Below are 27500 nucleotides of genomic sequence, written 5' to 3'. Positions count from 1 at the left end.
CCTTTAGAGTCATAAACGCACACTTTATTCATTATTACTGTTGGAAACAAACATAAATATCAAATTAACAAAAAGATGTAAGTGTGAAACACTCAGTTTAGGAGATATTTCAGTTCAAATAGACACCATTTTAGACATTTATCTGAATGAGGTAATTTAATAGACTGGGAAAAAAAGTGCTTAAACTCATCTGGTCCTACATTTTATATAATTTTAGCTTTTTACTCAGGATCCAGAGTTATTAAATCCACTTGATACTTCTGTTAAATGGAGATATACCAGAGAAAAACAACTCTCATTTAACACCCAGCGTCTCTTTGCACAAAAAAAGGCACATCATTGGCCTCACCAACTGTTCCAAAAAGATGTATCCATAAGTAACACTTACCCTTTTCCATGAAGATTCGGCATATTAAGATTATTAAGATTGGCGGGGCTCCATAGCAGATTTGAGAAATTAGGACGATCAGTAGCTGATATTTTGTCATAGGTGTGTAGTTCTTTACTTGTTTATCACCATAACATACATTATCTGCTGTACAACAAACAAGATAACATTGTGATTCATCACAGACAGGAAAGAAATATACAAGAGTATATATTAGAGTTCACCTGGGGGGTATACTGCGAAGCAGGATTTTCGCTTAGCCGGCTAAATTCAGGGAAAACTCCGGCTTTCCGGTCATCCGAAGCTGGTTCTCTTTTTAGCAGGCTAGATCTCCATGGTAATATATGCTAAGCAGCTAACCTGGTCGGGACCAGGTTAGGTTGCAGGCTAAGAGCTCAACTCAGTGAAAGCACCGCCTGCTGACCAATCAGAGCTCAGTGTGCGGAGTTTAAAGCGATCAAGTCATATTACAGGAGAAAGGAAATACAGAAAAGCTGCCGTCGCAGGAAAGACGGCCGGCAAAAATCACCGACTGTGTGAACGTGAACATGAATAGAATATCACCTCCATCTTCAGAGCAATCTGACTATTATAACATTAGCGTTAAGAAAGCTTACTTAAATATCGGCCACAACATAAGTAACCGGATCAGAGTACATTAAGTACAGTCCGCGGCATATCACTTCATAATGTATCATATATCTCCTTATCTGAGTCAGCTGAGCCGTATCTGGCCGTGCAACACTCACAGTGTCACATACTGTATGCAGAAGTATTATTTTAAGCAACACATAAGTTGACGAAACACTCGAGACAAATGTAATTGAAGTCAGATCGTGTTTTAGACGGGGCAGTGATATCATAAACCTGTTAATGTACGCATTCAAACACTTGTTCTGTTGCCAGCTGTATTCACCTTGCAGCTGCAGCTCTGTGGCTTTTATCCTGGATAAAGTGTTTAAGTCATGGATGTTTAAAGTTTAACTTCTTCATTTTTGACTAGTATTAAAGTTCACTTTTCATTCAGGAAGTATGACGCTGCGCTGTCAGTACGCTTCTCCATGTTTGTGATTGGTCGAATGCTCCAGATACCACCCATTTCATGTGAACGGGCACCTAACTAGATAGGACACGGCTGGCTTGAGCGATCCACTTGATAACCAGCGTCGTAGTACAGTTTAGCGAGAGCGCGTATGTTTTGGATTAGGCCAACCGGCTAACTCAAACATATCCAGGTTAGGTTGAACCAGCTTCGTAGCATAGGCCCCTGGTCAAAGCTGGGATCTGGCATCATGCAGATTATAATACCTCATGAACCAACACGAATAAGCCCACTTTATGACTGTTTCTCAGTTTGCAGAAAAAGCTTCTCAGTTTTAAGGCGCAACAACAACAACAACCTGTCAGTAGTCTAAGCCCATCTGCACTGATGGCTGCCTATTGTTATTACCATGGTTACACTGACCCATGTATCTGTAGGCTTTAACATTTGTTTTAAAGGTGACATGTCATGCTTTTCCGGTTATTACCCGTCCCCTTGTGTGTTATGAAGGTTTTTATGCATGTAAACGGTCTGCAGAGTCAAAACCCTCAAAGTACACCATGTAGGGAGTAAAACTCTAAAACAGAAAATACCTCCCCAAAACGCCTCGTTGGAGATACGTCACTGTCCATTTGATTCTTCCGGGGACATCATGATGTCATGTCGTCCCCGGAACGAAATGGACAAATCCGTGGAGCCGTTACGTTACGTCCGCGGAACCGTTACGTTAGGCCCCCGCTGATTGGTCCAAATTGACCAATCCACGGACTTCCTCACACACTCAGTGCATGCAGCTCAGCTGATCTCTCCTCCCTGGCTGCAGGCTGATAACAGACAGTTGGGATCGCGGCGAAATTCTCTCTGCAGACCCATTCTCACAGCGTTTATCAACCTTTTTCTTACTCAATATCAAGCCACACTTATTGTTTTTACTTCGGCTGTGACTTTGTGTGTGCTCAGGGTGAGTTTCGCTGTGTTTCGCTAAACAAGGAAATCACACCTCCACGGAGCTTAGCGCGATTCACAACGTCCCGACGGGTCCCGACCAATCGGAGCACACTGGGCTCACAGGGAGGGGGGGGCAAGAGCTGCAACGAGCCGTTTAGTGGAGAGAGTGAATACACATACTTTACAGAGATGCTGTTTGAGAAACCAATGTGAGTTTGGAAAATTGCACAGTATAAATCTATTCTAGTAGACCTCAACAATGGAATTATGATCAGTGGAAATGGCCATGACATGGGACCTTTAACATCAGATAGTAGCTGAAGAAACAAAAGTTCAGTGTGCTAAAGTGCTTGACAATGAGTGATAAAAAAAAAAACATGTTTAACATAGAAAACAACATGAATCAGAACTCGGTCACATACGATAGTAAAATAAAATGAAACCAAACAATTATTATTAGTTGATTATTATCAACTGATCTCAATTAGTGAGGAAGACATTTACATGTTAATTTTGAAGAGAGTATATTAACTGTGGCATTTGAGTTCAAATCAAATGTTACTTTACAGAGGAGAGCACATTTTTACAGTGTGTGATGGGTTCAAAGGTCTTGTAAATGCAGCATGAACACTGCCAAGAAAGATGTGGTTAAATAAGCAACAAAGTCCTTCACTGTGCAGTTTCTCTAATTGTAGGGAGTGTCCACTGACTGTAAAAGGTGGTACATTTAGATCGACCGACTAATTTTTTGGGAGATGTTACACTTTTAGTAGACAACTAGTCAGTCAGGTGAGAGAGGGGGCGTCCTTCAGTTGTTGGCGGGGATCTTTGCTTTGATGCGGTTGATTTTGAGAGGGAGCAGGCCGACCATCTCCCGACTCAGCTCCAGCTCCGTCTCCACTGTGGCCACGGCCTCTGGGTGGGAGTCACAGTAATCCACCACATATCTAGACAGGTGTAGGGTGAAAGTGATGGTCAACACATTAAAGGTCTCCTATTATGCTATTTTTAGGCATATATTATGAGTCTCAGATATATAAAGATATATAAAAATATATAAAAAACATGTCTATTTTGCTCAAAATACCAAACAGATCATGCATTTTAGACATCCGTCATATCCCTCTATTCCAGCCCTGTTATAGAACTGCAGGTTCGGGGGCCTTAGCTTGAAACAAAAAAAAGGAGGAGGGGGAGCTAATGCCTGCCCTTAATTCTACCGGAGATGAAGCAAAATGCTGCCGTGATTAAACGCCATCTCATGTTCCAAACACATCAAGGATTATTTCTGTAACAGTATGGAGCTCAAATGCTTTTTCTCTTGCCGGTTTACCACAAGGTGAGTTACTTTTTTTATTTCTTACTTTTGTACACATACTCTCTCCAGTACAGGACATCTCTGAGTGTTAGCGATGCTTGCTAATGTAAACAAAGACCATATTACGTCCAAGACACGTCGGGCACACAATTCCTCTTAATGCGTCTTTCTGATTTCCTAACGCCTCCACATCATGTCAACCTACGCACACTTCTCCTACATTTTCGATTATGCAACCCAGAAAGTGCTTGGGTGTATGACTAGGGCTGAGTTTCCCCACTGATATCCTCAATGGATTAATTTATGATTGGATCCGACTCCAGTTAGAATACAAATATTGCTTTGATATGAAACATACCACAGAGACATTTTTGACACCACTTAAAATGTATTTGGCAGCGCTGCCTGGTGGTGACTTCTGTGGAGCAGCCGCCGACATTTAAAAAAGTAAAATTCCAGAGGTTTGCCCAGTAGAAACTTTATTCGTACATATATTAATAGTCTAATTTCTGATGTTTTAAATCCATATTTTGGTTCATGATAATGAAGATTGAATTGAACTGGAACATCGTTTTTCTTTCCTTAAACCCAGCCCTATGTATTGCCATATATTTACAAATACACTATATTCTTACTTGTAGTGTTCCAGCGACTTGTCAAGGTTTTCCACCTGACCGGGGGGTGAGGAGCAGATCAGCCGGCTGTAGAGTCGGGCCACCCTGAAGCGAGCCACCAGAGCCGGTCGGAGCACCTCCTCCTCCAGATGCTCCGGCTGCTTCCCCTCCGGAGAACACAGAGAGTCTAGGAACATCTGGAAGTACCTGGAGAGGAGAAGGGAGGATTTCCAATATATTCAGATGCACTAACACGCAGCTCCTACAAACACAATCACTCACTTGGCAGAAGCAGAGCAGAGATTGTTAAATTTCTTAATGGTGTGGCTGTCAAGAGATTCTGTTTCATCTTGTCTGTTGGCTAGCGTCAGCTTCAGGTCCATCATTTCATTGTAGGTCTCAGCCAACTCAAACATCATCTGTCTGCGGATCATTAGGTAGTACTTGGAGTTCAATTCTGTAGTGAAACAGAGAGTCAGACTCAATCAATCATGTCACTTTACATGGACATTTGCGTTGAACATTGACAACATATTGTGTCATCTTTTTCCATTGAAAATACTCAAGAGACAAATGGAAAATGCAACTACCCATGCAGACAGGCTCCATCATATCAACTCTTCGTTTGTGCATTTTGCAGCGCCGGTCCAGATCCTCTTCATAGAAAGCCAGGGATCGGAACAGAGAACTGTGATCCTGCAGGATCTCTATGTGGTCCGTCACATAGCCGTCCATCTGAAAGTACTCTTTGGCCTGCAAGATTAAGTGAAAAGTCGGAGAGATTACAAAGTTTAGCAGTTGTAACTATACACTGTGGGATAAACCCAAGAGCCATGTTTTTTTTCTTAATGAAATCTTGGTGTTGTGCTCCACACATGATTTTACTCACTAGCGTTTAATACACAGTTATACTAGTAATACTAACTTAAAGAGACATTTGAAGCCAAAATAAAAAACTCAGATATTTCTCCTGTGGTTTTATCAATCAATATAGATTGTTTTGATGTGTGTTGCTGAGTGTTTGAGATATTGGCTGTAAAAAATGTCTACATCCTCCAGTTTAACGGAACTAGGGCAACAAATATTTAATTTGAGAAACTCAAAAGAAACTTCTCTTTCCATAAATCCTGAGCAGGCTAATCGAAATAATTGACAGACCTTATTCTATTTTTATTTTGTATTTATCAGTTTCATGTAGGAACTAGTGTCTTTCTTCTTCTTCGAAACTATCTCAATAAGCTTTACAAACTGCGCTGGGAAGTAAAAATACATGACATAACTCAAAAGCATTGGTTAGTTAAAATGTTTAATCTTATGAGCTAGTATGGATACTTCAATAACTCCACTGCTGTTGGTGTGTCTGGTTACTGGTGTAAGATTGTCTACATGTTTTATTAGTCTGTTCAACCCAGTTTCAGTGTGAGTGTGTCAGTGGGCTTTACAAACCTGTGTGACATAATGTTGTCCCACCAGAAATATGGCTCTGGCCTCGGTGAAGTCCATTGGCAACAAACAGCGCACCTGGAAAACAGAAAGCAGAGTTTGAGCTCCTAAAATGGGTCTAGTATTTATTTGCAGAATGGCGCCCTCTGGTGACAGTAATTTTAAATGCGTTTCCTAATGTAGTACAACATGATCTGTAACACCAATAATTATTATAATGACTGTACAAGCAGAACCAGCAGTAGCATTAGAAAGTGTATTAACCTTCTCTTCCAGGCTAGCAATGGAGTCAAAGGTGTCTTCAGAGCCAAACAGCATAGCGCTCTTCCTTTCCTTTTCCTCCTCTTCCTCCTCAAGTCTCCTCCCTCTCTTCATTTCTTCTTGACGATCTGTATCCAGCTCCCCAATGCTGTCCTGTTCACAAATAAATTCAAAACAACAACCATCAACTTTAAGTAAAAGCCCTTACAAGTGATTTTCTTCAAACCTACAATATCGGATACAATATCTGTCCGGCAGTGGCTCAGTCAGAAGGGGCTTGGACTGGGAGCCGTAGGGTTCAAGTCCCCGACCAGACCTAAATATGGAGTGTGGACTGCTACTTGGAGAGGTCCCAGTTCACCTCCTGCCCTGCCGTGGTGCCCTTGAGCAAGGCACCGGACAACCCCCCACCCCCACTGCTCCCCGGGCGCTGTACAATAGCTGCCCACTGCTCCTAGTACTAGACTCCTGGTACTAGGATGGGTTAAATGCAGAGAACACATTTCACTGTGTGCTCTGCATGTGTGGCACTGACCATTAAAGAGGGTTTCATCCCTCCCAATATTATTAATATTATGATTATCTTATTTTCTGTCACTAGGGGTCTCTCAATCAACACAATAACAAAGGCAGAGTTTGGTAGTTTTGTAAGGTAGTGTGGAATCACAACAAGGTTAGGATTCCTTCGTTGTTCGGGAGGTTTATACTGAGTGACACACACACACACACACACACACACACACACACACACACACACACACACACACACACACACACACACACACACACACACACACACACACTACCTCTAGCAGCTTCTTAGAGTCTTGCAGAATGTTGAGACAGTATTTTATCCAACATCTCGCGATCTCTGCTCTCTTCTGCCTGAGCTGCTCCCTGCGCTCGCTCTCTGTCTCACCTGGGTCAGACACAAGATACACAAACATGTTAGGATATGCCAGCAGGAATGATATATATCTGGATGAAGTGAGAGTGACTGAGGTGGAAGGAGTCACACAGAGGAAGGGAGGTAAGATACTTGCACAAAGCTTTGCTTCACAGCTGTGTTTGCTCCTGCCTTCCTAATTGCAGTTAAAAATGACAATAGAAACAGGCAAATATGTACGTTTGCTTTGATATGTTAATTAATGCAAGATTTAGATGCTTACTCTCCTGTGCTGCGGCCTCAGAAGGAACTTCTCCTGCCAAACCCGATATGACAGTTGCCGCTGAGAGACAATGTCTGCCTTCCATGTATCGGCCCTAAAAAACACACACACACACCTTTCAATACTGAAATGAATTAGATATTACAAACATGCATGCCTACTACAACCAAACTTGTATTGCATTGTAATCAAAATTATTTCACTTAAAAAATGTGAAAGACGTGAACAACAAGACTTTGTAAAAGCAAGGTAAAACAGATAGATTAGACAGATTAAACCATTTTGGATGAGTACAAACTCAAATTAGGGTATGGCGATAATTGAATATAATAATGAATCGTCTTTCAATGTAATAATAATTTGATGAAATCATGTATTAAGAAATTATACAGTTATGTTGTCTATATTGGTAATAACCAGCACGTACTGACATGAGCAAACTATTGTCTCAAATTGATGTAAAATCCTTTTAAATGTTTCAGAGGTTTTAAATCAATAATTTTCAATCAATTAATATCCCCCTGTGCCCTACCTTAGTGATGTAATACTGCGATAGTGTGGCAGCGTTCAGAGCCCACTCCATAGGACTGAACTGATTTAACTTTAACTGTCTCTGCAGGGTGCTGTGGCAGTAGATGGCAGCACGCTCAGTTTCACCTGGGAGATAAAACACTTTCATTACCATCAACCACTAAACCAGGAGCTAAACAGAATAAGGCTATGCTTCATTATGATTACATAGATAAATATGTATTCTGAATCAGATCAAAAGCAGTCTTCAGACATTCCTTAAAGCAAAACATTACTCATTAGATTAAATCAATTAGAGACTCTTAAGTTCAATATATATGTTTTATATTATTGAATGTATATTACATAAATGATTAAGTATGACTTTTTCATAAACCAATACATGTATACTGTTGTATTTGACTCAAACAACATCAAACTCACCAAGGTTTTTATAGACTTGTGCAAGGTAGTACATGGTATGGGTGTAGGCCAACTCAAACCTGGAAAAGGGAAGTTGGAGAAAGAGTGAAAAGGAAAAAGATATAAGGGGAAGGCAGAGCATAACAGAGAAAGAAACGAACCCAGTGTACATCAATGACCACACATCATGCAAACACTCTGTAAATGTACATACAGCTTTTGTATGGGGATATTAAAGGTGACAAATTACCTCTTGGTCCTTTCCTGATGTGTCAACTGGTTCTCTTCAGTACTGAAGTAATCTGCCATGTCAGTGGGTGGACTTCCATCCTAGAAAACATTTGTTTTAAAACGATGGCTCCTGCAGTTGCAATAATCAAATTCTCGGCTATCACTTTTGTGGTTTGATGTTGTGTTTTTTAACACCCAACAACTAGGCCACAATCCCATTTTGCTACCTAGTTGTGTACACATGTTATTCTCATTTGAGGTTAGGAACACATTTAAGTCATAATGTAGCACCATGAAAAAAAATGGTCAAAAGCAAAAAACACATTTTCTTACTTAACGAAAAATACAATAATTATGTATACTATTATGTATGCCTATGATATTTATTTTCTCTAGATTTTCCATAAACCACACCAACCTTACCTCTTTCATATAACGTTGGTAGATAGATTCAGCCGTTTCAAGAAATCCCTGAGCGGTCTCCGTCTCATCGCGGCCGGCCCACAGGATGCCCAACTGGTTCTGTTACACAAACAGACAAAACATGGGTTAGTGATAATAAGCCTCATCTGATCTCCTACTGCATTAGAATAGATATTTACTCAATTGACGGAATCGAGATTTAGTTTATTTCCAAGTAGGATTTCACATAAAGGGAATTTGCCTTGATATAAAATTGTGCATGCATACAATTAGAAATGGAAAAATAGGAACAGATATTTAAAAAGAAAATTATAAAACATATTATTAAATAAAAGAAACATAAATAAACAACAAAGGACAACAATACAAAATATCACCACTTACTGCACAATAAACGTATAGACGTTTTAAAGTGGAAGTACAGTGCAGAAATGTGCTAAATTGTATGAGAAATGTGCTAGTAATTCCAGTAGTATAAGGAAGATTTGGTAGTGTTTACTTTTTATTAAAGTGTGTAAAAAGGGAATGGTGGTGCAAACTGCTGTCCCACAGGCCTACAAATGGCATTGTTTATGATGACATTGTCAGTTATATTGGGATTTAGCAACATAAATCAGTCAGTCTGTGATGTGTGGTCACACTGCACCATTTTTGTCAACATTACTGTTAAGAAAGTAATCGTTAACGTTACCCTGGCATGGATAAACAGTGACACATTCTCCGATGATACCCTGCATCTCCCCAGCAGCTTCATGCTGTTCATCAGATGCTCCTGCCCGGCGGACAGCTCCTCTGTGTCCACATGGTTGACGCCCAGGTAGTACTCCACCGCCCCGAGTTTAGCGGCCCGCAGCCCGGCTGGAGAGTCTCCGCAGAAGCCCTGACTGAACGCCTCCTCAGTCTGCCCGTCTACCGGAGCCTCCACCGGCAGCTGCTCGCCGCTCTCTCCGGTCTCTCCGCTGCTCTCCTCCTCACCTTCCCCGGCCTCAAAACTCTTCAGCGAGCAGTATATCTCCCTGAGGAGCTCCCTGGCCTTGTATTTGGAGCGGAACGGGTCATTGTCTGGGTCATTAAGTGATTCTACAACGGTTAAATTCTGGGCGTTGGTGAATTTGTCACAAATAGCTCTCCACTCATCACTGCTGACGGACGCCATGTTTATCTTCTTCTTCTTTTTCGTTTTGACTACAGATACCACAACTACCACTCTTCTTCTCTGAGGCTTTTTTTTGGTGGATTGCAATACCAACTTTTAGGTGCATACTGCCATCTACCGCGCAAGATTTTGTAGGACAGGATATTATTCTGATTATGTATGAGCTTTATTTACTGAGTGTCTCCAATGTATTTGTTGTGAGCAGTGGTGTAATATAACAAATGAGTTTAGAGCTGCTTAGAACAATGTTCATAGGTACTTTACCAGTGTTTCTATGTTTTGCTTCTCTTTACCTCTAGATAATTTCAGGGGGATATATTGTACTTTTTAGTCAACTCCATATTTTCGTATTGCTTCAGAATGGTCACGAGTGACATATGATGCAAGGTTTTTGATTAAACGGTCCAACAGCATAGCCTGCATTAAAAATAACCTCTTTAACAAATAACAATATTACCGCAAAAATATAATAGGCTCTATAAGCAACTGCATTTGCTGATAACACTTATACAGTTTTAGCTAAGTAAAAGTGCAGGATGTTTGACTAAATAGCCCTAAGTGGTTACAGGGTTAAAGGATTAGAATCGCTTTTTGACAACTGGTTTTGAAGATATTGATCGATTCCCTTTTTATTGAAATGCATAAATAACGATTCATTTCCTGTAATTTGATTGGTATCTGTGGAAGCTATTCAGTATTTTTCACATTTATTTAATGTATTTATTTGTTTTGTAGAATTAATTAATTTACAGCCATATTATTTAAGTTAAGTTGTGTTGTGTTATTTTGAAGGTGATAGGTTAATTTGGGCACTCAGCTGAGTTTATTTAAGTCAATCAGGGCACAGCAGCAGTCAGTGGGCACCGGGAAGGTCTATGGTTTTTTACCAGTATCAGGGCTGAGTTCAGCAAACATTTCAACACCTTTTGCTGTATTGTTCTTGCCAAGGTGAAGCTAATAAATACCACAAAAACGTTGATGCCTTGTCTGGACAATGGACTCATTACCAACTCATGATTTGTGTAAGATCCACTATACCTGGGGGCAGTGATGTACCTGAACGCGTTCAATGAACGATCGTTCATGAACGCGTTCATATTTTGGGCGAACGTGAACTGAACGTACTGTATTTCCGCTAGATGAACGTAATTGAGAACGCGTTCATTCTCAGCGCTGTATAACGGCGTTCAAAAGTGCGTTCATTCTCAGCACTGTATTATATAACGGCGTTCAAAAGTGTGCCAGATTTCATATGCCTTTCAGCCGAAATCCCAGTTAAAACACACAGTAAACAGGCTTCAAAATAATGCGGAAAACCACCCAATCTGGCAACAGCAAGCTGCCTGTGACGCGTACGCGCCTGTCACCCCTGGCTGTCGCACTAAAATATAAATATATTAAATATATCAGACTCCTCACAACAAACAATGTGGAGCCGCGGAACCGGCGAGCATTGAATGAATGAATGAATTAGTATGGACGAAGCCGAGAGCAGCTGGAGCAGCACTCGCTCAGATTGAGACTCTATGGTAGGGGTGGGGAATCTCCGGCCTCCGGGCCGTATACGGCCCGCGAGACAATTTGGTACGGCCCTCGAGGTAATTTATAAACACACGCAAAAAATAAAAAAATTAAAGAAATCTAGACCGCAAAAAAATTAAACAAGCGAGTGCCTGTTTTTCCTGGCCAAGGTCAGGGTCCTTGAACACAACACGAGCCTAACGTGTCATCACGTGGTATATGTCTCGACTGACAGGGGTGCAGTTCTGACGGAGAGCACCAGAAAGCCACTCCAGCACTTCAGAAATTGCAGTACCGATAAATCCATACACATGCCGCAGTTTCTGCGTGTCTGTGTCTTTAGTTGAAAGCCCAGTGGCGATCTGCTCATCTGTCATACTGATCAGACAGTCAATAACTGTGTTGTTATCATTAGCATCTGGTTAGCTAGCTATGCTAACGGATATAAGAAGCTTTTTCTACAACCAGTGAGGTAAAGGCACATCTTTATATGATCATTATAGTTATAAAAAAAATAAGAGAATAAAGTAAACAGGTATAAAATACTATATGACAGTTATTAATAAAGAAGAATACAGTTTGAAAGGGGAGTGATTTGTCAAATATCCATAAATTAAAAGAAAATCTGTTTACAGTTGTGTTTGGGTGTTGAGAGATGTGTCCATAGATCTCCTAATGTTGCTCTCAAAGTGCACCAGATGTTTAACTTCAACATTTAAAAAAAATCTTCCCAGGGGAGCACGCCACACCCTGCACGTGCATGCATACGCGAGTCATGGTGAGATATCTGGATTAAGAGGTTGCTTTTTCTTTGCACAGAATGAAATGAATGCGCTGTGATTTTAGTTTTTTTAAGCAGATGTCAATAACTTGTACGGCCCTCTGAGGATATTGTAAAAATTGAAATGGCCATTGAGAGGAAAAAGGTTCCCCACCCCTGCTCTCCGGCGTCGGCGTATGAGCATTTAAACGAGTTTTACGTTAAAGTCAGTACTGACTCAGACGGAAAAAATCAAACGTTTGCCTGTAAACTGTGTCCGCCCGGTTTGAAAAAGCAAGTCCGTACATCGACGGCGTCGACAACAAACCTTAAACGGCACATTGAGAATAAGCACACGACTAGCCTTTCACGGTATGTGTGAGTGGCGAATAAAAAAGAGAGCCAAAACAGATCCACTACCACCCAAATCCCATTAACATCGTACAGGAGACAAATAATAGCTCGCAGCAACGTATTGAAAAAAGAACTATAAACTATAAATTAGTTCATTTTTGAAACCATGAACTTTAGTTCAACATTTTGAACTATGAACTATGAACTGAACTAGTTCATTTTAAAATTTGTGAACTGTGAACTGAACTAGTTCATGTAGAAAGTGAACTTTCCCAACACTGCCTGGGGGGTATACTGCGAAGCAGGATTTTCGCTTAGCCAGCTAAATGCAGGGAAAACTCCGACTTTCCGGTCATCCGAAGCTGGTTCTCTTTTTAGCAGGCTAGATCTCCATGGTAATATATGCTAAGCAGCTAACCTGGTCGGGACCAGGTTAGGTTGCAGGCTAAGAGCTCAACTCAGTGAAAGCACCGCCTGCTGACCAATCAGAGCTCAGTGTGCGGAGTTTAAAGCGATCAAGTCAGAAAGGAGAAAGGAAATGCAGAAAAGCTGCCGTTGCAGGAAAGACGGCCGGCAAAAATCACCGACTGTGTGAACGTGAACATTAATAGAATATCACCTCCATCTTCAGAGCAATCTGACTATTATAACATTAGCGTTAAGAAAGCTTACTTAAATATCTGCCACAACATAAGTAACCGGATCAGAGTAACATTAAGTACAGTCCGCGGCATATCACTTCATAATGTATCATATATCTCCTTATCTGAGTCAGCTGAGCCGTATCTGGCCGTGCAACACTCACAGTGTCACATACTGTATGCAGAAGTATTATTTTATGCAACACATTAAGTTGAGGAAACACTCGAGACAAATGTAATTAAAGTCAGATCGTGTTTTAGACGGGCAGTGATATCATAAACCTGTTAATGTACGCATTCAAACACTTGTTCTGTTACCAGCTGTATTCACCTTGCAGGTGCAGCTCTGTGGCTTTGATCCTGGATCAAGTGTTTAAGTCATGGATGTTTAAAGTTTAACTTCTTCATTTTTGACTAGTATTAAAGTTGACTTTTCATTCACGAAGTATGACGCTGCGCTGTCAGTGAGCTTCTCCATGTCTGTGATTGGTCGAATGCTCCAGATACCACCCCTTTCATGTCGCCCTCGGCATAGGCAGTATAGGCGAATGCTAAGGGCGCATTAACCCATAGGGGGCGCCAAAAAACAAAAGCAAAACAAAAAAGTTAGACTTTTTTTTTTTTAAATCCCGATTTTGGATCAACAAAGTACATCTTATTATCTTATACTAACAGAACTACGCATATATTGCTTACAGCACCCATACACTATGGCACCCCCCCCCCCCAAATCAAGTTGAACTGCCCCAGTCCCAGTAAAAACCAGAGGTTTATGTGAAATTGTTCTTTTTTTTTGAAATAATGGTTTTAGTGTGCAATTATAGGTTTTAATTTTGTATTTGTATTCATTTAAAATAAATCAGACTCCCAAAAAACGTACACAGCTTCTGTGTGCTTTTATTAACATTAGAATTTACATTGTAAGCGGTCGTGGGGGGAGAGCTTTAGAGAGCTCTCTCCTGAAAGACTGAGAGGCTCTGATAACCTCAGCTCAGTGAGGTAAAGGCACACCTTTATATGATCATTATAGTTATACAAAAAAAGAGAATACATGAAAAACAGGTATAAAATACTGACAGTACAAAAAAGTTGTTATTAATAAACAAGAATACAGTTTGAAAGGGGAGTGATTTGTAAAATATCCATAAAGAAAAAGAAAATCTGCTTACAGTTCTGTTTCATATGGGTGTTGAGAGATGTATCCATAGATCTCCTAATGTTGCTCTCAAAGTGCACCAGATTGATACTTTTAACTTCAATATTAAAAAAAAAAAGTCTTCCCGGGGGTGCATGCCTCCGGTCCCCCCACCCCCCACTTAAATCATGTTCAAATGGATAGGAAACGAAATACAGTTGCACAATTGGTCAGGGCCGGCCCCGTTTCATGTGAACGCGCACCTAACTCGATAGGACACGGCTGGCTTGAGCGATCCACTTGATAACCCGCGTCGTAGTACCGTTTAGCGAGAGCGCGTATGTTTTGGATTAGGCCAACCGGCTAACTCAAACATATCCAGGTTAGGTTGAACCAGTTTCGTAATATAGGCCCCTGGTGCCTCAGTGGCCTTTTGAAGTTTTATTGTTGTTGACAAATAGCCACTACAGTATCTTTGAACTTTGTTGAAAACAGTAGTTGTTTTATTCTAACATGGCATTAGGATGAAGAGCAAAGTGTTGAGTGTAAATACACAGCCGTGTTCTCCTTGACATTTACCACGGTAGAATATCTGACTTTGTGAAGGACTCATTCCTGCCAATGAGTCATGGAACATGATTTTAAAACAAAAACAATTATCAGATTAAAAACAAAATCACAAAGCTGAACTTTAAAAGAATAAATCACTCACTTGCTTAATTGTGTTCAACTTGGTTAAAGCCAATTTATTTGGACAACGCCAGAGATTCAAATGAATAATTAGGGAAAACTAATGTTTATTATACAATGACAATAAATTAATGTGAATGACATGAGAACAACACACAGTACATGTTTTGGTCAGCACTGACAGAAGCAGCTTTTCTTATTTATTACAGTGTAATAAAGCCATATCGGCTCTTCATACACATTCTGTTTTCATGGTTCAGCTTAACATTTTTACTCCAGAGTAAAACAAACAAAGAGCTTAGCTCTATGTGTGTCCTCGGCATTTAAGTAAAGGTTAATGAATGAAAGTGCTTAGCAAAGTATATGTGCCATGGTGTGGACACATTTGCACAAACTGACCTCAGGCTGAGTTCCCATTGACATATCATTATTTGTTCCATTAATAAGCCAGTTAGAAAGCAACACAACTATTATTGCTGATGACCTAAAACGAGTGTAACAGCCAGTGTGAAAGACAGCTAACTGTCAGACTGGTTAGCTAAGTGTACATTCACCCAGATTATATTTTGTGTCATGATGAATTTAGCAAAAATGTAATTAAATCACAGCAGTTTACTCAAATTCTTGAAGGAAAGCAAATTCTTTTTTTCTGTCTGTGTAGTAAAAAGTGATTAAAACTTGTGAGGATGATCAATCTTGGTAACATCTGGTTTAAATGGCGAAAGTGGCACAGCTTCATTGAGATAACATGTTTATATTCAGTAGTTTTAATGTTCAGGTTATTGTGGCTGTTGAAGCAGTCGGGCGCCACTCTGCCATTAAGATCCCTTCTTCTTGTCCATGCTGCAATGAAAAAGAAACAGTCAGAGTGCTTACATTTCTCTTTTATTCCTTCACCTTAAATGTCAAAGATTATAAAAGGATTTTGGACATATGTTTTTTTATTCTAGGTCTCATTATCATATCATATCATAACAGAGTACAAATCTGAAAAAAGCGTTTCATGATACATGATCTGTTCCTAATGACAACAGGAAATCCCACCATAAATGATTGCTTACTTGTATTTAATGAGACGACTTCCCTGGATAAGCTGTGCAGACTCGTTGGTCAAATGGCAGGCGAACAGCAGCCAGTTACGTGGCTGCACCTTGTAGGCGAACCTCATGAAGAGCAGGGAATAGCAGGACAGAGCTGAGAGGATGGAAAAAACATACAGGCAATGGTTTATTTAAGTGTTTTCTTCTCTTAAATCACTAAGTGATTGGCACTGATTTGTTATAATCTATATACTTTTTGTATTTCTTTAACATACTTTATTACCATATATAATTAACCATATCAAGTCTAAAATGTTCCTGCATCACAGCAGGTTCAATGCAACATCAATAAAGACAAATATGTATTCTATTCCTATTTGTTTTGATATACTCCAATAAAGACCTGATGTTTTGTACAACACATTGACCAAGTTTTCCGTTCTTTTGAGGCCTTCTTGAATTCAGAATGTGAGGTATAAAAGAAGCAGTCAAATAAAATATCTTCTGTTACCTAAAGAGAGAAATTGCAGCTGTAGTTTACAATCATTTAATTCTAAGAAACCTTGATAAAATGTTAAGCTGACACACCAAACCCTAACACAGTTATTCATAAACGGTTGTGTGCTCTTGTGTGTCTACATCTGGCTTTATCTTACCAAAGGTCATCCTGCCACTGATTATCTCAGGGCTCTTCTTCATATCTGTGATGGCGGCTATAGGAAGACCCCAGTTTGCTATTGGACCCCAGAAATGCTGTACAGATAAACACAAAGGGAGAAATATAGTTTTAAGCATATGTAGGTAGGAGACAAACAGAAAGCTTAAGCTAGACATAACCGAAGGGAATCACAGATAAGGTGAGACGCAGATAGAAATATACTGACAGCAATAAGACAAACAACAAGGATGAGTACTTACTGTGCTTTTGGACACGTTGTTTTTTTTCAGGGCCACATAGAAGAGAGAAGAACATAAATAAGATATGAGATAGGGGCCAAACAAGAGCTGCTGCCATGCAAAACAGAACATAGGTCAGTTTCAGGACAGATACATTCACAAAATATGACAAGCAAACTGCTACAATTTAAAAAGCACGGCTTTGCAGGAAGTAAAAAATACTTCTTTGTTCCATAATGAATTAATAATGAGTGAGGTAACATTTAAGTATCTGGATGAAAACATTACAAATGCTCACAGTCCACTGTCTTCATAACACAAACTAATCTGTGTTTTCTACACAGAACACGCCACCACAGAAAGCCTTGTTCTGTCAGAAAGCCTCCCCTACAATTACACTATTTATATAACCTTCTAAATGTTTTACTAACTGTTAAAGACAAATCTCTTCAAAAAATAACCCCCGGGGGATAACCATCTTCATCTGTTACAAATGTCAACAAAGATGGCTACTTGCGTCACTGCGTTACAATTTAGCCTTTGCTCTACATTTAGCGCCAGGGAAACATGTACACATTATATAGTAGTGCTCTCTGCTTAGATGGGTTATAGCAGGTTAGGGTTAAAAAGGAGTAATCCCTTGGTAAAGCTCCCTGCAAGTATTAACAGCACAAAAAAGCCCCATATTTACTGGCTACAGCATTTAAAACGCTCACAATAACGCAGCATAACTATTCAATAATATAGTATATTAATTGGAATACTGACCAACTTTTGGTAGTACATTTTGATGCGTATAATACATTTTGAACTCCAGAGAGTATTCCTACACTGTGGTATTGCTACTTGTACTAAGATATCTGAATTCGTACTCCACCAATGTTAATAACATACCGTAATTAGTTAGATATGCTTTAAAAAACAAGTTTATCCACAATCTTCTCTCAATGTATTGGCAACCTCACAAACTGGAGACACAAGTTAAATGAGAAAGTCGTATTAACGTTGAATAAAGAGGCGAGCAAATGTCCTTGAAAACTAGCAGACAACTGAGAGAAACGATACCATTATAACACAATTAAACAAACACATTGTTGACAATTGTCATTAGATTTTATGAAAACATATGTTAGACAGAACACAGCAGTAAACCAACCCCTTGTTATACCCCTCGTATGTCACACGACAGCCACCGGAGCTAACGCTACTTTAGCATGAGAGCCAATAGAAAATATAACAGTTTCATTTACATACCTCATCAAATATTCCCTGAACTCCTTGCTCTTCAGGTGGTCGATAGCTTTCCGTGCAATAACCCCTGCCATGGTTTAACGTTGGTGTGGTGTGGTGTGTTTAAACCGAGATGAGCACTGTTTCTCTGCTGAAGGGCGACTGAAAGCTCAACTCAGAGGACGACTGGTGCAATTTCCGACCACAACATTGGCGCTTTACGGCAATGTCGCAATGACGCAGCGCTACCTCAGTCCACCATCATGGATGTATAATAAGAACCATAGACAGTTCACTTTTTTTTCAAGAAAATATATAAACATCAATGGAAGCTTCCATACATAACTTGCATGAGAATTACTGTTTCATTGAAACCAAAACCAAAAACATTTAAAAAACTAAACATACAATATATTTGGAAGCCTTACAAGAGTGCAGACTACACAAAATACCTACATATTTGAGAATATTTGCACACAAAAGACGTGTTTGCATTTTTTTTTATCAATTTCCTCTTTGACTTTCTCTCTTTAGTAAGATATTTTTTTTTTTTGCAAAATAGGGGACAGATCCTTTTCCTTCTGGTTCAGGATCATCTCTTTAATTTGTTTCTATGAAATGCAAAAAGAAAAACATCCATTTCACTTATGACCAAGATGCTCTCATTCTTAGTAAGGAGCCAGTTCTCACCACTCCCTGTACAGGCGTACCCTCCAATCAACACAGGGGAATTAAATTGACATTTAGCTGTAACAAAATCAGTCAAATGGAAATTACAGTAAGTTCCAAAGAATGAAGGACTGCTATACAGTACATAACCTCCACCACAAACCACAAGGTACACCATCAAGATTACTTTAATTAATGTCTACAGAGAGATTAAAATCTGTTTATTTATTTCAGTAATTTATTCATACTGTTAAATAAAAACTGAATATAAAAAGCAACCCATACACTCAACCCACTTCTATTATTCTTTAAATGTCAGTGACTTGACATCAATGTCCACCCTTTCTTCTGCGTAGATCAACTGGGAAATCCTGACAACTTGAATGTCTTCTGGTATCCCATCGTAATCTGACCACAGGTACTCTGGAGACAGCACCTTGGTTGGTTTGTTGTACAGCAGGTACCTGAATGATAGAAAAACAGGCAACAGTAAATATGTCTATGTTGTATAATACATCAATCACAATTCTGTATTGATTTGTTCCACAAACACAAGCTTGTTTTAAACAAGAAATACTAGCAGTTAGAATAGATAGAAGTTGACAATATAAGCAGGTTGGAAATGTGTCCTTTAAAATAAGAATGAACAGAAATGCACTTGAACTGAGGCACTCAATTGTGAAACTTACTTGTTGAGGTGACTTTCTTCCTGCCAGATAGCTTCAATCTTATTCTTGGCATCCTCCTCCGACTGCTTGTAACAGTATCTAATGAAATGAAAGAGATAGAAGAAGTCATATACACTTTGCTAAAGTTAAAATTAATTTTGCATTATATTAGATTTGAATGGTCAAAATGTCAAGGAGACAGAGTTAATTGTTTCAGAAAAATATATTTTCTTAAGCTGTGTCTCCAATGCATGGTATGGCTCTTCTCAACGTGGTTTTCATTGAGAAAAGTTGTAGTTAGTCCAAGTAAGCTGAGCCAATACTGTAATGTGACATTAAAACAATGCAGACCATTCATTGGTCAGAGAAAGGTCACTAACATGTCGTCGGACATACTGCACAACTTAGCGTTTTTAAATAGCTACCAAATGGCAACTAGCACAACTGCACCACACCTTTTTTACAAAATGTAAATGCTCCTCTGTTTGGTTGCTGATGAACGCATTGTTTTTTACCATGGTGCACTTTATATGTTTTAATAGCGAGTGTTTTCCTTTTTATTTAAATTTTTCAGTCTTCTCTTTTACCTTTTGCATTTTATCTGCTGCTGCAACACCCTAAATTCCCCCCACTTACCCACTAAAGAAATTCTGATTCTGATAAGTCAAGTCGAGCTGAGCATTTGCGCACAATGGGGTTGAAACACTGCCTTTATTTTAGATTAAATATAACAGGTTTTGAAAGGCTAGGATTTGTACCTGTCCACTGTGTCCAGGGTCTTATACTTTAAACTTATTTAGTAATAGCTAAATGTAAACATCTTAATAACATGTCAATGGTTCTGCTTACCTGACTAGCTTGTATACATCCTCCAGGTACCCCCCCCAGACAGCATCAGTGTAGTAGTAGTCTCCTTCATCAGCAGGAATGAATGCCCTGGACGCTGGCCGGCGCTCATAAGGAAACCCGTCCCTCAATGTGTTCTGATAAAATAAGATATGGACAAAACATGACAGGGAGGAGAGGCTATAGCTAATACTTGATGATGACTTGGTGATCAACAAATGTGGCAATGTCCTCTGTGTCATAACACATAACAAGTAAATTGATAAGATCTTTGATCCTCTGTCATCATCCTTCTGGACCCGTCTGCTCCATTCGACACGGTGAATCATCAGATCCTCCTTCGCACTCTCCAAGAACTTGGAGTTTCAGGCTCTGCACTTTCCCTCCTCACCTCATACCTCAAAGACCGTACTTACAGGGTAACTAATGGCGCGTTTCCACTGCAGCGGGTAGCTCGCTTTAAGCGTGCCGAGCCGTGCGGGGCCCGTTTTTGGTTGCGCTTCCACTTGGCCTAGTTTTGGCCCGGGGCTACTTTTTCACATTTTTTCTGGCCCGACTAAATCGTGGTTCAAGGGCCAGGAACAACCAGGCTGAGTCGGGCTGAGTATGCTAAACTAGAGAGAGAATCGCTGGCAAGGGGGCTACAACTACAACAAGATGAACATATTTGACCGTGATTTAATTGTAATACACGTTTCAAAATGATGCTGAAGTAACAACATACTGATACCGGTTAGTAAAAACCATGAATTAATGCTTTGACAAGTCTGCAGACAGACGGCAGGAGAAAAACCCTTTTAAAATGCGTGTTTTCTAAATGGAGCTTGGCTAAGCCAACGTTATATATGCTCCGACCGTCCACACTCACAACAACGGCCTATACAGACATAAATAAACCAGCGACTGTATTCGCCATGACACAGGCAGTCTGTGGTTTGTACTTGTTTAACTTTTGTCTAGTTTCTGAACAGATATGAAGAGCTGTGAGCTCTGAGTGCTAAGAGCTAACGGCTGTGTTGTTCTTTGGGGCGCTCATTGAAGATGACGTCACGGCTCCGCCTACACTGCGTTACTATAGTAACTACCCCAGTTCCTAAACTGTAATGGAAGCGCAGCATTAAAGTGAGCCGGGCCTAATAAGACCTAACCAACCGAGCGAGGCCTGCAGTGGAAACGCGCCATTGGAGAGGGTCCGAGTCCGACCCTTGTCAATTAACTACAGGGGTCCCTCAGGGCTCTGTTCTTGGTCCCCTCCTCTTCTCCTTGTACACAAACTCGCTCTGATCTGTCATTAGCCCGCATGGTTTTTCATACCACTGCTACGCTGACGACACCCAACTAATTCTGTCCTTTCCCCGCTCAGAGACCCAGGTCGTCGCACGCATCTCTGCTTGTTGAGCGGACATCTCTCAGTCGATGTCTGCTCACCACCTCAAGCTCAACCTTGACAAGACTGAACTGCTTTTCCTTCCGGGAAAAGATTGTCCCACTCTTGACCTGACTATCAACATCGGCACCTCTGTTGTTTCCCCGACTCAGACTGCAAGGAATCTGGGTCTGATCGATCCTAGATAACAAACTGTCCTTCACTGCAAACATCGCTGCTACAACCTGCTGGTGCAGATACACGCTTTACAACATCAGGAGGATACGTCCCCACCTGACCCAGAAAGCAATGCAGGTTCTGGCCCAGGCTCTCATCATCTCACGCCTAGACTACTGCAACTCCCTCCTGGCTGGTCTACCTGCATGTGCCATCCGACCTCTGCAGCTCATCCAGTATGCAGCGGCTCGTCTGGTCTTCAACCTTCCTAAATTTTCCCACACCACGCCGCTCCTCCGCTCCCTTCACTGGCTTCCGGTAACTGCTAGAATCCACTTCAAGACAATGGTACTTGCGTACCATGCTGCGAATGGATCTGGCCCTTCCTACATCCAGGACATGGTTAAACTGTACACCCCAGCACGTGCACTCCGCTCTGCAGCAGCCAAACGGCTCGCTGCACCCTCGCTGCGAGGGGAATCCAAGTTCCCATCAGCAAAAACACGTGGGTTTGCTATCCTGGCTCCAAAATGGTGGAATGAGCTCCCCATTGAAATCAGGACAGCAGATAGCTTGCACATCTTATGGGGGAGACTGAAAATTCATCTCTTTCGACTCCAATTCGATCGATAGAATTACTAACAAAGAACTGCTAACAAAGCACTTATATACTAATAAAGGGCTGGCTTATCTAAAACCAGTAGAGTAGCACTTGAAATGTTTTTGCTCTATGAAACCTGATGTACTTATATGATTCTGTTTTCTTCAAGTTTGTATCTTGTTGGTTGAACACACTTATTGTAAGTCGCTTTGGATAAAAGCGTCAGCTAAATGCAATGTAAAAAAAACTATTCCACCTGTTAGGCTTACTGTATTGCTAATCGTTCAGAAAGTTTTACTAGTTTCAGTGGTTTTGAGACATTGAAATGCAGAAAACGTACCGTAGGATAAAGTTAGCCGTTAATCTATTGGAACAAAAGAGGGAAACCTTGTAGTAGCCACGGTGAAGAACAGCAGACAGTCGACTGAGAGATTCTGCTCCAAAACGGTTGTGAAAGACGCTGTCGATGTCCATCATATAAAGATAGTCCATTTCCTTACGGATCTGCAAACATAACAGGTGAAATGTGAGACTGAATGCATCATGGATAGATTTTTATGACTGATAAATAATAATAATTTAGGGAACTATTTTTATATGCATATCTGTGAGAGATGGCACTGGTGGTGTTTCTAGCTCATATATAAATTTTTGTTTTGTTTTTAGGTCTGTTGTATTGTCTATCTAGTAAAAATTGAGCTTTCAATATTTAACAGCATTGGTTACTGTAACCAACCAGATGAAAAAGGCACTAGCTTTGGTGATTTGTTGTGCATTTAATTTCTTACCTGGTTGTCAATGGTGATGGTGGCCCATTTCATCCTGCCCAGCACCCCAGCTCCAGGGATGGGGACAACTGCGATATTTCGGCCCCTAGCTAGTTTAATCTGATAAACAAAGACAAACAGATAACTTGTTTACATGTTTACATTTAATTTGGTGTATTTAGAAGAATTGTTAGTAAAAAATTTAAAGTTGTATTCTTGATCTAAAAAAAGGGTTATTTTGATATCCACAAGGCTCACATTTAAAGACATACTTACTTTATACTAATCCTTTGGGCTATTAAGCTGATCTTATCAAGTTTCAAACGTTTTGATCGTAAATCAGCATTGCATGACTTTTTCTATATTATTCCTCTTATAGTGTTAATGGTTGGTTGGTCAATGTTGTATATTGGAGGGATTTTTGACTTGTTTTATCCTCTCGTGTTGTTAAAACATTTCCATATAGTACCAATAGTGTTACATATGGTAACAACCCAAAATGTCTGCAATAACTCCTAAGACTCAATTCCTTTTCACTGTATAATGTATGTTGCAAAATCTAGCAGACATTGGATTTTGGGAAGTTCTTCTGTCCCTTTTCTCGGAGAACTCATCAGCTTTTCGCTCCTTTTGTGAACTATAAAATATTTTTTTCAATTCCGATTCAATCTCAATGCACACAACATCTCGATATACCATACCTTTTCATTTTTATTTGCTTTTAAAAGAATAAGCAATCCATACAAGAGAGTATAATCATTATATTTTAGATTTCAATTCTCAATGGTTTAGCTGCCGGGCAATGCAGAAAATAACTTTAAACATTAACAAACAACAACTTACTTTGGGGACCTCTTTTTCGTTGTCTGTGAAGATGTAATAAGTGACCCTGAAGTCAATAAGAAAATACTTTTCGGCCGACTCAAGGAAGCCCTTCAGGAAACTTGTGTATCTGGATGAAAAAAGAGCATGCTAGAAGTGTTAACAATTAATATAAGACAAGATCAGCGACACAAGACACATCATTATATCAAAATGTAGGGAGTATTTATGTGAAACAGCTTTACTTGTTCAGGTTTACAAGAATCTCTATATCAACTCATAGCTCCTTGTGAGAATATCCTGCGAACCTACTTGCCAACAGCAAACACCAACACAGCCACTCGTGGGTCCATTTTCTTGTATATAGCATCGATAACCACTGGATCAAAGGTCCCCTCCCAAACCAGAGGAGCATTCCAGTTTGTGACTGCGTTCACATCTGTGCGTCTGGGAAAATCAAATACAGATTTAGTCGTTTTCAGATCTTGGTCCAGCTGGTTTGGGTCTGTATGATATATTCAATATTTAATAAGTTGTAGCATAAGCTGATACCAACTAATATACTGACTTTTCTTTTCAGCATTATGCACATTTCTCTAAAACACATGCCAAGTTAAGTGTGTCCTGATCAGCAGACTCCACTGAAGTTTATACTGCATCCTTAAACACACTTAAAAAAAAAATCATTGTTCTTTAAGTCACCTAACCTCTAAAAGATGTTGTACATATTATGAATTATATTATTCACAAATGTATAGGGACACTAGATTGCTTAATTACTTACTTACATTAAGGTGAAGTCCATTCTATACATATTTTTATAAGAGTGAAATCCATTATTGTAAACAAACAGACTATGTTTACACTGCAAAAAATATCTGTTTAAATAACTTACCCTTTCAGTGTGCTTGGCTGAGCATATTTCAGTCTAAAAAAAAGAGCAACGAATACATGTATCTTTAGTATTCAAAATAGTAATTGTGGGGTAAAAAGAGTCTTAAAACAAGTACAGAAAATACATCAAGTATCAGTTAGTACATCAAAGTATTATATACACCAAGTATTGTTCCACAATAAGTACAATGTTGAGGTTCTTTAACTGAGTATTTTCCTTTTATGATACTTTACCCTTACTCCACTTCATTTCGACAATACTGTTGTTTTCCCTATACTATTTATTAGACAGCTTTTGTTAGTTACTTTGATTAATACTATTTTTTGATTATTAGTTCATACAAAATATAAATAAACTAGTAAAAATATACCTATTCATATAATTACAATTTCAAATATCCAGCAGCAGTATACAATGTAATTCAAATATGCAACAATTTTCATAATCAAGTAATTTCATATGATTCTAAAATGGGCCATTATAATGAAAGATTCTTCATATTTGTATTTATATACATGTATATTTTGATGTCAATGGTGTTGTACCTTTACTTCACTAAGATTTTGAATGCACAACGTTTAATTATAAGAAAGTATTTTAACAATTTAGTAGAATGGGAGGGATGAAACCCTCTTTAATGGTCACACATGCAGAGCACACAGCACACACAGTGACATTTGTTCTCTGCCTTTAACCCATCCGTTGTTACTTTTACGTATAAAATGTAGTAATCCGTTCACCACTGATTACAAAGACAGAGAACAAGAACACTGAAAGAAACATTACCCAGTGGACGACATAAGAGATAAACCGTATACAACGTCATCTTATGGCGCCAACCCGTGTTTTCAAACTCCTGAGGGGCATGCAGGGACATCTTTAACTTGCTCACTGAGCTGGTGCTGCCATTGTAAAACATTAACCAATAATAAAAGTATCACTGGAAAGCTTCTCTAGTGATACTTTGCTCTTACTGTTATGCCCTAATAAAGATTCATACCGTTTATTGTCTGTTCTGAGCAGTTGGATATTTAGTAAATAGTTAACAACAGGGTGAGGAGGCTAACAGCCACAGCAACTGTAAAAAGATGGATGTGACTTTTTCTCCCTGTTAGTAAAAAGATAAATTCTTTCTCACCCCGTTTGCATTTTTAGGTCTCGGATCCTCCAGGCGTTGCCGCTGTTCGGGCAAAGGCTCAAAGGAGTTTGGGGCCTTTGCTCCAAACACCTTTGAAAAAAGACAGGGATTAAATTGACCAAATGTATAATAAAGTAAGGAACAAATTGGAATATTCAAAGTATTTCATTTATAAATGTTATATTATCTACAGCCTGTTTCTATGTCAAGTGTGAGTGGTAGATGTTTGTTTTGTTTGGTTTTGTTAGCCGATTTTACTCCTTTTCAACTGACTTGTCTCACAGCTAATTTACCTGCAGAGTGACTCATTATTCCCGAAGATATAGATGGCCCTGTACACACACAGAGATACGAGTTAACAAACTGTACAAATGAATACAGTAGTTGCCAGCTTTCAACAAGAGAGGGCATAACGTCCAGTACAGGGCAATAATTAAGCTCTTTTGATGTTGTTGTTCTTTGACAATTCTGATGATCTTTTATTGCCTATTTGTGCACATATTCTTCCATTTAGTGCTGAAACTAAATGCATTGTAGGATACCAGTAAAACCAAACATCAAAGAATGCAGTTTGAGGGTGAACCACATTTACAGCTAAATGAAATACTATTCAGTTCAAGCATATTGTCACTGAAAGGAAATTGTGTGTTCAGTTAAGTGACTAAACTGCAACAACAGAAAGTGAATCATTTGAATATAAGATAAGACATGTTAAATGGAACAGATAAGTGTAATATAGCCTGTCAAAAGGGGGGCTTTTAGAAAGGGGCATTTTAGAAATTCGAGCTTTGCGGATGTTAGCAAATATCTACCAATTGGTCGGTCGTTTTTAAAGAGGTTAAAGACCATACAAGTCCTGAACACATTAGAAAAATTAGGTGCCATATTCTTTTTATTTTCCATTACAACACATCCTTAATGAGTGTGTGACCTTAACTAATTATTTATGTGAGTACAATCACTCCCATTTAACTGAGGGAAGAAATAATTAACTCAATGCTCTCTTATATAACATTATATTACACGTCACTTGTTAGACGCTTTTATCCAAAGCGACTAACAATACTGTGGACAATCCCCACAGGAGCAATTTGGGGTGAAGTGTCTTGTCCAGGGACACAACGACATGCTGACTGCAGTGGGGTTTGAACCTGATCCGAACACCAACGCACTGCACCACACGCTTCCAATATATGAATTGGACTATGAACAAATCAAGTCAAAAGTATAAGAAATGTCACATGGTGTCATAACATACCCTAAAGCTTGTTTTGTTCATTTCATTTGATGAAAAGTTCTTCAATGTCACATTTAGCGTTTCAAGTTTGGTGTAAACCAGGGGTCTTCAACTAAAACT

The 27500-nt window shown here is 39.5% G+C and overlaps 3 protein-coding genes across 3 annotated transcripts; all 3 read right to left on the bottom strand.

Moving 5' to 3' along the window:
• Positions 1–2738: 2738 nt before the first annotated feature.
• kifbp (kinesin family binding protein) lies at positions 2739–9965 on the bottom strand. The gene is made up of 13 exons (XM_034105017.1): positions 9462–9965; positions 8771–8869; positions 8367–8446; positions 8138–8196; positions 7716–7840; positions 7184–7277; positions 6821–6933; positions 6018–6167; positions 5757–5831; positions 4901–5063; positions 4593–4767; positions 4332–4517; positions 2739–3325 (listed from the first exon to the last, which is right to left on the bottom strand). Exons 1-13 carry the CDS (start codon positions 9924–9926, stop codon positions 3187–3189), a joined length of 1923 nt encoding a protein of 640 aa, XP_033960908.1. The 5' UTR covers positions 9927–9965; the 3' UTR covers positions 2739–3186.
• A 5092-nt stretch (positions 9966–15057) lies between these two features.
• Positions 15058–18303, bottom strand: mpc1 (mitochondrial pyruvate carrier 1). The gene is made up of 4 exons (XM_071207045.1): positions 18215–18303; positions 16724–16820; positions 16089–16221; positions 15058–15870 (listed from the first exon to the last, which is right to left on the bottom strand). The coding sequence occupies exons 1-4, from the start codon at positions 18287–18289 to the stop codon at positions 15846–15848; spliced, it is 330 nt and encodes a 109-aa protein (XP_071063146.1). The 5' UTR covers positions 18290–18303; the 3' UTR covers positions 15058–15845.
• LOC117439248 (globoside alpha-1,3-N-acetylgalactosaminyltransferase 1-like) lies at positions 18253–27378 on the bottom strand. The gene is made up of 10 exons (XM_034075094.2): positions 26437–27378; positions 26144–26233; positions 25006–25038; positions 24423–24557; positions 24132–24240; positions 23310–23408; positions 22909–23025; positions 20381–20514; positions 19553–19630; positions 18253–19327 (listed from the first exon to the last, which is right to left on the bottom strand). The coding sequence occupies exons 2-10, from the start codon at positions 26152–26154 to the stop codon at positions 19165–19167; spliced, it is 879 nt and encodes a 292-aa protein (XP_033930985.1). The 5' UTR covers positions 26155–26233; positions 26437–27378; the 3' UTR covers positions 18253–19164.
• Between the last annotated feature and the right edge of the window lie 122 nt (positions 27379–27500).

The sequence above is a fragment of the Pseudochaenichthys georgianus genome, chromosome 3 (assembly GCF_902827115.2).
Source record: "Pseudochaenichthys georgianus chromosome 3, fPseGeo1.2, whole genome shotgun sequence".
Taxonomy (NCBI): Eukaryota; Metazoa; Chordata; class Actinopteri; order Perciformes; family Channichthyidae; genus Pseudochaenichthys; species Pseudochaenichthys georgianus.
Note: the sequence above shows the minus strand (reverse complement) of the source record. Positions and strands in the feature narration are given on the sequence as shown.